The following is an 11326-nucleotide window of genomic DNA, read 5'->3' as shown; positions in this document are numbered from 1 at the left end:
CTGCGTGTGCTTCCTCAATATTTTGGTTTTGCATCTTGCTAACCAAAATGACTACAGATGTGCATGTGCAATGGGAGACTGTAAATCCAAATTGCATGACTCTCAATTCATATAAATACAGTATGTTTATTCTGAAATTATAATGTATCTGATTAAGTAAAATCGATATCCTTCATTGTGGCAGGTAATGCTCTAGACTACACTAGCAAAGCTACTGGAGGCTACATTGGGATGACTTCAGCTCCATACTCCCAGGTCCCTGCAGCTGGGTTTGGTGTAAATAGTGTTCTAAGAACCTCAGATGGAATAGTTTACTCCTCGGTTGCTGCACCAATTCCTTCCACATATGCAATAACAACTCAACCAGGCTCCATCTTTAGTACTACCTTAACACCCACATCTACAGTCCAGAACCAGTCATTGCCGCACCCATATGGTTTCATTCCCAGTACAGACCCAGGGCAGATAATTCCTTTTGACACAGGAATACCTAAGGAGCTTCTACCCACTGCTTTGGCTGACATCATAACAGGCTATCCAGAGATGTATTCAGACACCACACTTGAGGCAATTGCTGCCTCTCTGGATGCCTTAGCTTCCTCCCCAATATTCCCTGGCTTAGACAACACCAAGATGGCCCAGTATCAGATGGAGAGGGAGTTTCTCGAGCTGGAGAAGCTTAAGCAGCTTTGTCTTGCCGAGGAGCTGGAGTGGGAGAGGCAGGAGATCCAACGTTACCGTGAACAAGAGCAGCTTATGGTCCAAAGGGAGCTTGAAGAGCTCCAGGCCTTGAAACAGCAGCTCCTCCTGCAGCAAGAGGAAGAGCATCATGCCCACATGGTGGCCCAGCAGGAGACATATGCCCAGCAGAAAGAACAGTTACAGCAAATTCAACAACTCCAACTGCAACTCCAGCGCCAGTTAGATGAGCACTATGGTAGCACTGGTACCACAGGGAACCTCCTAGATGCTAAATATGCAGGGGTAGGGGACAGTGGCCAATACTGGCCTGTCAAAGACGAGTCTTCAATTCCATCAATTGGGACACAGTTTGATGAAAGTCAGGACCAGCTTAATCTAGTAAGGAAGCTTCAAGCTGATCAGGACACAGGGAAAAAAATAATTGATAGTGGAGTGCAGACAGATGATGAAGACTCAGCAGAGAAGCAGCATGTAGGAAGGAGAAAGAAGAATAAGAGAAATGTTGAAAGCTCAGCTCAAACTGATGATGAGGACCAAGATGAATGGGATGCTCCCACAAAAGCTCGACGACGCTCTCGAAAACACAGCAGCGAGGGAAAACAAGGCTCCAAGGTTTCTAGCATTGCTATCCAGACAGTGGCTGAGATATCTGTCCAGACCGACCACTCTGGAACTATCAAACGACCCAATGTCCAGATGGACACTAAAGTAGAAATCATCAAGCATATCTCAGCTCCAGAGAACTCTCAGAGAGGTGGCAGTCTGAGCTGTCAGACAGACTCAGACAGAAGGCAAACACCCATTGAGGTGGGCTACAGCACACACCTAACAGCAGATGTCCCCTCTAAGTCTAAAGTCTTTTACAACCAAGTCTCCCCTCTGTCACCGGAAAAGTCACTTGGAGGGCAGAGGATGCTGACTGCTGATCCAACAAGATTTTCCTCTGGCCCTCGGATATTGAAGGCTGGTCAGAAGTCTCTGTCTGATCCTAAATCCCTTAGTCCTTCCACAGAAGACCGGATGGGTGGATACTATGCAGACAGCTATTCTGTAAGTCATAGCAGTTTTGCAAAACAAGCGTAGCAAAATTTGCACCATCTTATCATTATTGATAGTGTTTCTTTTGATTTATAATTTTTTGCATTCAGTGACTGACAAATCTATCATTTGTTTTCATGTTCTAGGGCCGTGGTTCTCCCTCTGGTACAGGTAAGAAGGTAAAGCGGACCCTGCCAGACCCCCCTCCCGAAGATGACTCTTTGACAGGACGGTCAGGCTACAGCACCAACTCTGCTCGTCGGCGCCTTGCCCGTAGTACAACAATGGCCCGGGCTAAGATCCTGCAGGACATCGACAAGGAGCTTGATCTGGTGGAGAGAGAATCTTCTAAACTTCGCAAGAAACAGGCCGAGCTAGATGAAGAGGAAAAGGAGATTGATGCCAAGCTACGGTGAGATCCAAAAGATCAACACAATTTGGCTTGAGCTTTTGTTCAAACTCTTTGACATTAATTCAAACAAATAATGTTAGTAACCAATCAATGTCATGAATTGATTACATCCAATATTCTTGCACCCGTCCCTCTCCTGCAATCATTAATCCTAATTCATCTGCATGATTCCCCTCTTACCTTGATAGCTTATGGGCTAAAAGGCTGCCTTGACATCATTCAGTGAGACCTCTCCACACTCACACATAGTAAAAGGTACCAATGTGTGGGAACCCAAAACATTAATTGCCTCTGTGGTTGTAATTTTATTAGAATTGTCAGTGTTAAAATTGTAAAACAATATGTACCCTTTCTTTCTTCTAATTGTAGGTACCTGGAGATGGGTATCAATCGGCGTAAGGAAGCCTTGCTGAAGGAAAGAGAGAAGAGAGAGAGGGCCTATCTCCAGGGGGTGGCAGAGGAAAGAGACTACATGTCAGACAGTGAAGTTAGCAACATCCGAGAAGCCAGGGGTGATGGCCTGGAGAGACCACGGACAGCTCCCCAGTCAGAGTTTGAAGAATTCATCCCCCCACAGACAGAAGCTGATTCCCAGTACAACACACTAACTAGTCCCTACTCTCATTATGCCCAATATGTTCCCCAGACCCAAACCACCAGCCACTATACCCAACAGAACTTATATCAACAACAGTCCCTTTACCACCAACAGGTGTCTCCTTACCCAACCCTATCCCTCTCCCATGCCCAGGCTCAGTCTGGCAGCTATCAACATGCGCTGCTCTTGCAGCAGGGAAAGCAACGTCAAACCACCCTCTCTGATTTGGAGCCTAAGATCACCACTGGCTATGAAGTGATGCGCAACCAGCCTCTGCTAATTGTGCCAACCTCCTCAGAAAGTGGCTATGGGGTTGCTCACCTGGGAGGCAAGTATGGCAGTTTGGACTTGAGGCTAGGGCTAGAGGAGAGGAGTATGGCCTCTAGTCCCATGTCTAGCATCTCCGCTGATTCCTTTTATGCTGATATTGACCACCACAATGCCAGGAACTATGTGCTCATAGAGGACATAGGGGAGCTCACCAAGACCTCAACTGGGCTGAGCAACACCGGCTTGAGTTCTGGATTCAACCTGCCTGATAAGGAGTTGTCCAAGGCAGACCGACTACTCCGAGCAGCAGAAGTCAGGCGCACAGCAGAGGTAAAAAAAATGCATCATTACATCATTCGCCCTGCTAATCTCCTCATGTATGACCCTGATTTCAAAAAAAGGTGAGATGCTGTGTGAAACAATAATAACGACAATAATGTTCTAACCTGTTTTTCATATTTGCTTTCTCTTTTAGGTTGCAGATTTTCTAGGCTCATCTCGACTTCAGGGTTACAGTAAAGGAGAAGATGACACTATGGAGGAGCCCTATGAGCTGAAGCTACTGAAGCAGCAGATCAAGCAGGAGTTCAGGCGTGGAACTGAGGGACTAGAACACTTAACAGGCCTGGGCTTGCCGCAGTATCTCCCCAGTGATAGCAGTTTTCGACACTTTCCTAAAGGAGAAAAGTATAGCATTGGCAGGCTCACCCTTGAAAAACAAGCTGCAAAGCAACTCCCAGCTGCTGTTCTTTACCAGAAACAGATGAAAAACAAAAAGGCCCTGATAGACCCCAAGGCCATCACAAAATTTTCACCAATTCAGGAGAGTAGGGACCTCGAGCCTGACTTTGCAGGCTACATGGGATCTGGGGCCTCCTCTGTGACCAATCTGGCTGCCACAGCTAGGCTTCTTCAGGATGAGATTACATTTGGGCTAAGAAAGAACTTGTCGGAGCAGCAAAAATATCTGGGCTCCTCCCTGGGGGCCAATTTAGCTGGTTCTCTAAATCTTGGGCAGTCCCTTGGACTGGGAGCCACAATCAGGGCCACTGCCCAGGATGATGGTACTTACCCAAGTGGCACCCGATCCCGACCCTCATCACGCCCTTCCTCTCGCCCCTCTTCTGTCTATGGCTTGGATCTATCTATAAAACGGGACCTATCAAGCTCCTCACTTAGACTTAAGACAGAGGGAGAGGTTCTAGATGCAGCATTTGCCCCTGGGGTGGCAAGAGCAAAGCCCACCAGTTTACCAATCAGCCAAAGCCGGGGCCGCATCCCCATTGTGGCTCAGAACTCTGAGGAGGAGAGCCCTCTGAGCCCAGTGGGGCAGCCTATGGGTATGGCTAGAGCATCAGCTGGACCTCTACCTCCCATCTCTGCTGACTCCAGGGATCAATTTGGGTCTAGCCATTCCCTGCCAGAGGTACAGCAGCATATGAGGGAAGAATCTCGGACGCGGGGCTATGATCGAGACATCGCATTCATCATGGATGACTTGCAAGGCGCCATGTCTGACAGCGAAGGTAAATGGAGTCTGAGACTGTTACAGCAACTTGACTGTGTGGACCTGCTTGTCTCGCATGCTAATGCTGAGTGGTCTTACTGACTTTGTGTATTAACTGGTTCTTTCTCAACCATCAGTTCTCTAGATAATTGTTATTGGTTGTTGGTTACTATATTTCCCTCTGTTATGGTAAATGTCACATTAGATGTTTGCATGCCATTTCCTTTCTTTTGAATGTCTCACTTACCGATACATAATACTCTAATGGCCTGAGTTTATGTATGTCACTAATCAGTTCTATCCATGTTTGTTCTGTGATTTCAACAGCATGCTTTGTCTTTTTATTTTTCAATGGCTTTTCTTTATCATAGTTAAATGATCATCCATACAATCGATATGAACAAAATATATGGGCTTGGACTTGATACACATATGTTAAATTACGGTTGCTGTATTCTCAGTGAGAGCCCAACAATTATTTAAAATCCAAGCAATACATAATTAACCCTAAACAAAATATCTTCTTTGGGACCTTTCAGTGAATAAATGGTAGATATATTACAGTTATTAATATACATAAATACTGAGAGACACACCTGTGTGGTTCAGAAACGTACTTACAGGTGTAGAATATCTGAATATTTTTTTAATACTTAAAAGTGAGATACCAAAAAAGAACCTTTTAGTACAAGTTAATATATGACATTTAAGCTATATAATGTTTAAGTAATTCTTAAAAAACAAAAATGATGATAAAACAGAACAAAATAACATGTGTCATGTTCTCAAATGTTAAGTGCCTAAACATAAATTATATATCATGTACACTTATGCCTGTACATTAGAATACAGTTGTGTTTGGTTGCTGGCATTTACAGTGTTACAGATGCTGTATAGACCATCCATTAGCTGTCTTGGCTGTAGAAAACTGTAGTAAAGGACTTTTACATGAGGGTATGACAAGGAGTGTCTAGGGATTCTCTCTTCCTTTTTTCCGGCCCTCCCCCCACCAATCTCCAGAGCAAAACGCTGTTTTTGTGAGAAGTAGGCCATCGCCTCCGAAAAAAGTGTATTTTCTTTTCCAAGGCACCCTTTCAGCTAACAACTAGCAGCAGGAGGTTTAAAGGAATACTGCTGAATCATGGGTGTCTGGATGCACTTTAGTGTTGTGCAGTCTAGGCATTCACTTTGTGTAGTTACTTCTCTATAACTCATGGCAAGTCTGTGACACACACCTGTCAATTTAAGTGAAATCTCATTTGCAGGAGACTTCATTTTAACCCGAATTGCAATGCAACGACTGTCTCTCAAGGAAAACCATGCAGTTATGTGTAATGTTTAAAATTACATTAAGCATCATATTATTGTGTCTCATCTGTGTTATGTTAACTGTATGTCTTTTGTTTTTGTATATATTTAATTTTCTATCTGTATCTGATTTTGCATCCTTGCATGTTGTGCAATACGTCAGTTTTCCATTTTCCATCTTAATAAAGTGAATGTTTTCTGCTTGTTGGTTGTTGCTGTGGATGTCTCATTAATATGTGAGATGTCTATGTCCCCTCGGGATTTACAGCCAATATTGACATGTACTATCTCCATCTCTATATATGTGGGATTGGTAGTGTTTCATTAGGTTGGGTAAATCTATTTCTGTAGATATCAATATGCTGTATGAAAACTCAGTAAAAATTAATCTAGATTTAGCATATTCTGCATTTAGCAGAAACATGTATATCTGGACTGTGAAAAACAAAGCTATAAAATGGCTTTTACAAAACACTTGCCTGATTAGGACAATGTTTAAGAGGGTTTTTCACCATCTACATTGATTTTTTTTCAGATACCTATCAAAATGCCTAATACTATCAATATGTTTAGCAATTTTTAGCTTTGTTTCTGGACCATTTACAAAGGATTGGTATGGTTAAATTCTTGATAAGAAGGTGATATTTCTCCTGACCCCATGTAAGTGTCCATCTGCCTTGATTACAGCACTAAGTGAATCCATGCTGGCTTTGAACAGAGATGAGGCCAGAATCTTTCATGAAAGTATCAGACACGGTAGAGTATCTTACAGTACTAGTATAAAAAAAAAAAACCCTTACTTCAATGGTACTACAATGGCTCAAGCTTACATCAATTGATAGATGCCTTTTTTCCCTAAAATGTATTTTATATGTTTTTCACAATGCTTTTGCTTTAAATCTGTAAACTGTCTGACAGGCTACTAGTGTCAGACTTGCAGTAGTTTCAAGCATGTATCTTACATTGACTACCGCTTTCAGTGCATGTGCTGAAGTATTCTCACAATACAAATCTAATCTTGAGCAGTTCCTGTAGTTTGTTAGATTACTGCAAATATGTTGAACGCCTTTCTGAAAAAAACATATAACTTTGTACCCCAGCTGGAGGCCCAAACTGGAATATAGAAGGTGAGACAGCATCCCAATTTCCATGTAGTTACAGTAGAGACTGTTTGCCTCCATGTCGCATATCATGGTTCTGAATGATCCACCTTCTCTGGTTGATTTTGTAAACATACCAGACCCATTCTGGAATGACCCACATCTCAACAGTATACAATACATGTCATTTAGCAGATCTCTTGTAGTCGACATGTCAGACCCATTCTGTAACAAACCCCATCTTAATGACACCAGATCTTTTTTATGTGTCATATTACTGTAGTGACTTCAGTTCTACATCATTCTGGAATGAATGCACATCACAGTGGCTCTGTGAGCATATCAGTCCCATTCGCAGTATTCATGTTCATGCACTTTTGCAAAAAAATCAAGTGTATATGTGTGATCATGCATAAGTGTTAAAATATGTTCGAATTGCTATTCAGCGCAAATATGTATAGGCACTTTTGAGAGAACTCTGAAGGTTGATGTTGACACTGTTAACTGATTCCTGATCAGACAACTCAAATACTGATCAGAACTGATGAGTGCTCTTTAATCCAAGACATAAGAGGCAACATTTACCTTCAGTAATAAGGTCATAGGCAATTTCTTTTCATCATTACTGGTGCATCTCTTGGTGGAATTAAACCATTGATAATATAAAGCGACGTTTGGCAGACCTGTATGGAGCAGAACGGTGACTTTAAAATTTGGCATCCAAAGAAAAAATTGGCATTGAAAACAAAACCAGTACTGAAAAAAGAAACATTGTCATTGAAACATTTGTATTGAAAACAGTTGTATTGGCATTGAAACAAGTATTGGCACTGAAAAAAGAAAGTAATTCAAATCATTCAAATCCGAAAATCTTATCATTTTATTTTATTTTGATTTTTTTGTATTTTTCAATGACAATCTTCAGATTTTTTCTTCATGTCACTTTTTTTTCAGTGACAGATTTTTTTACAATGTCAGTTTTTTTTCAGTGTCACTGATTTTCAGTTTCAACTTTCTGTCACTGTTTTGGCGTCGAGAGGGAGGGGCCTGAGGTGAGGGGCAAGTAGAGCGCTGTTTGCATATCATTTGAGAAGGTAATGGCAGCAGCCTGCGGGAAGGCAGGGCTGGACGGTCCAGCCATAATACACCATGTTAGGGCCCGTGTGCCGGCCGTCTCTGGGCAACACAGAGTCCAACTACCTCGCGGACTTTTCTTCAAGCTCTCTCCTGATGTGTCCAAGTCTCTGTGTATCTGGTTCTGCGGTGGCACAGAGCTCGGGGAGCAGACCAGAGCGCTGCTGTCGGCGCTGCAGCCCCAGCTCGGAGCAACAGGCTGTTCTACTGTTGTGCTAACTGTGGCTAATGCTCCGTGCTCGGCGCCCCGGTACTACTACCACACTCCATACGCATAGAGACCGGAGCTCGGGAGCTGCGGGAGAGAACCAGATACACAGAGACTTGGACACATCAGGAGAGAGCTTGAAGAAAAGTCCGCGAGGTAGTTGGACTCTGTGTTGCCCAGAGACGGCCGGCACATGGGCCCTAACATGGTGTATTGTGGCTGGACCATCCAGCCCCACCTTCCCGCAGGCTGCTGCCATTACCTTCTCAAATGATATGCAAACCACGCTCTACTTGCCCCTCCCCTCAGGCCCCTCCCTCTTGACGCCAAAACAGTGACAGAAAGTTGAAACTGAAAATCAGTGACACTGAAAAAAAACTAACATTGTAAAAAAATCTGTCACTGAAAAAAAGTGACATGAAGAAAAAATCTGAAGATTGTCATTGAAAAATACAAAAAGATCCAAATAAAATAAAATTATAAGATTTTCGGATTTGAACTATTTGAATTACTTTCTTTTTTCAGTGCCAATACTTGTTTCAATGCCAATACAACTGTTTGCAATACAAATGTTTCAATGACAATGTTTCTTTTTTCAGTACTGGTATTGTTTTCAATGCCAATTTTTTTTTTCGATGCCAAATTTTAAAGTCACCGTTCTGGCTCCATAGACCTGCACACTTTTTATCCTTAGTGACAATTTATTGAACACCAAAGTGATGACTCACATTTCTAATGAAGTACATTCTCCACCAACCTGCTTTGTTACCATTGCTTTAGATCATTTTTACTTTGTAGATGCTTACATTTTTTGGAGCTTTGCAATAATTTTGCTAATTTGTGCCAGAAGACATCAAATATCTATCAGACGTTACAAATCATGCTTAAAAAGTGTTGATTTCTTTCTGTTTTTGGGAAAGGAGGGGACATTAAAAACATTAAATAGTTAATTACAGCATTTAATCATAAACTAAAAAGTATAGTGGAAATTATACTTATTATTATCATTATTATTATTGTTATTATTATTAGAAGAAGAAGAATAAAAACACACAATGGGACAACGCCAACCCACAGTGTTGTGACTAAAATGATTACATCACAATATATACATATATATATATATATTTTTGGGCTTCTTTCAAGGACTATGATTCATAAAAAGTACCTATGAAAATGTGGAGCCCTTACACTCAGACGGGGAGCATTGCATGGTATCAAAAGCATGCCAAACCTAGAATGCTCTTTGAAATTTTACGCATCCCTCATTCAGTGTTTGCAGTAATCATTTGATCTCACAGACGGGTCGGATAGAGTGGAACAGAGTTTATACCTCTTTGCTTTCACCTATCCAATCAGGACAGATCGAAGATCTTCCTGCTTTTGAGCAAAGGGGGATGGATGTGAGACACACTTTATGATGCACACTAGAAATTTTATTCAAAGCCTTGTTGAAAGATTGATCTCTGCCTAAATTACACAAGTTACCTTGTAAAAAGCAGAGATTTATCAAGTTGTCAGGGATACAGCAGATGTGTGGTTGTGTGTGCAAGGCTTTTAAACCACTTACTCTCCCTGCCTAGCCTATCATCTGAGGAGAGAGGACACAGATTGGTTTGATAAGCCAAGAGAAGGGCATCCGCAGAGCGGAAGCATGTCAGACAGGAGACAGGTGAGATCCAAGCTGACAACGTTCACCTGCACACTGTGATGTTTTCTTACTTGAATTTTCGACATGTACACCTGAGATGTTTTCTGAAGGGAAACCTATTTTCTTCATGCTCTCAATTTCTTTAAATCTCTCTTAGATGAAACTGGTCCCTTATAACTTCCCCCACACTCGAATCAAGCTTAAGAGAGACCTGAAGGACACCAGTGTATCAGGTAAGGCAAACACAAACATGTCATACAGCACACAATTTTTTCCTATCACAGCTTTACTAATTAGGATTTGTATGTTTACCTTCCCCTTAGGGAATGGACTTGGGATCCGTGTGGTGGGCGGTAAGGAGATTCCGGGGAGCCGAGGAGAGATTGGAGCCTACATTGCCAAGGTTATCCCTGGCGGTGTGGCCGAGCAAACAGGAAAAGTTGTTGAGGGTAAGAGGAAAATGAGAAAGAGGAAATGGTTTGAATTAGTTTTTATCCGGAAACAAAACATTCACATTTTGAAAGGAAAACAAAATGGGTTTGTAATAGTAAGAATTAACTACATAGAAAACATAGGTAGTTCAAATGGTGGTATAAGAGGTGCATTAATTTGACTTTGCCTGGATAGATAATGTATGAGTGTAAAAGGAATATCATTTAAAAGTCCTGGAAGATAAACAGTGTTAAGGCATCTTTAAGCTATCGTTAAACTCAGAGCAGTGTGAGCCTCCAGGAAAAAATCTCTGCCTAAATCGCTGAATTCCAGATGGAGATGTGAGAGGCTGCTGTAGCCTTCTGTGTTGTGGTCTGTCATGTCTCATTCCCTGACACATCACATCCAAACACAGAAAAAAGCCTGTCAACTCAACCCTCCACAGCACTGGGCTATGTTAGTCATTAGGCTATATTTAGCTTCAGAGACACAAACCCACAATGGCAGGCATTGGCGAACACACACACACACACACATTAAAAAAATCCCCTCACAATTTGTACTTTATTAGCATTTTCAAAGGATTGATCCCCTCATGTTTATTATTTGGACAGAGATGTGTCATGTTATAATTCCCACTGTTTGAGGATATTTTTAGGACGGGATTGGTTCTAGTTTCTCTCTTCAATGGGAGCTCCACCATGGGGACTGCCATGACTTTGCTACTGCACAAGGGAGGGAGCGAAGGACAGACCATCTCATGTATTTTCTTCTTCTGTATCTGGTCTGATGCATTTCACCCTTTTTTTATTTTTTGTTTTGGAATAATACAATATTGGACCGGGTTTTTTTGGTTTTCGTGACATTAATACTTAGCACTAGAGAAATAGATAAAGTGGTCAGCCTGGCAATGTTTACTTTCCAGCGTATGCTGAATTGTAACTATGCAAATGTGATGTTTGTTTT

The 11326-nt window shown here is 42.0% G+C and overlaps 1 protein-coding gene across 7 annotated transcripts in view; it reads left to right on the top strand.

Moving 5' to 3' along the window:
* The window catches only part of pclob (piccolo presynaptic cytomatrix protein b), a 63210-nt gene that overhangs the window by 36004 nt on the left and 15880 nt on the right, over positions 1 to 11326 (top strand). For 4 of the 7 annotated variants that reach the window (XM_030426013.1, XM_030426014.1, XM_030426015.1 and 1 more), the window contains exons 14-22: positions 185 to 1752; positions 1887 to 2152; positions 2522 to 3350; positions 3496 to 4546; positions 6523 to 6591; positions 6936 to 6962; positions 9861 to 9949; positions 10086 to 10161; positions 10252 to 10377. In XM_030426013.1, the coding sequence (XP_030281873.1) occupies positions 185 to 1752; positions 1887 to 2152; positions 2522 to 3350; positions 3496 to 4546; positions 6523 to 6591; positions 6936 to 6962; positions 9861 to 9949; positions 10086 to 10161; positions 10252 to 10377 (4101 nt within the window). Of the gene's footprint in view, positions 1 to 184; positions 1753 to 1886; positions 2153 to 2521; positions 3351 to 3495; positions 4547 to 6522; positions 6963 to 9860; positions 9950 to 10085; positions 10162 to 10251; positions 10378 to 11326 lie in introns of those variants that run through there. The other 3 variants (XM_030426016.1, XM_030426017.1, XM_030426018.1) reach the window with 3 other exon arrangements.

This window comes from Sparus aurata, chromosome 8 (genome assembly GCF_900880675.1).
Source record: "Sparus aurata chromosome 8, fSpaAur1.1, whole genome shotgun sequence".
Classification (NCBI taxonomy): Eukaryota; Metazoa; Chordata; class Actinopteri; order Spariformes; family Sparidae; genus Sparus; species Sparus aurata.
Note: the sequence above shows the minus strand (reverse complement) of the source record. Positions and strands in the feature narration are given on the sequence as shown.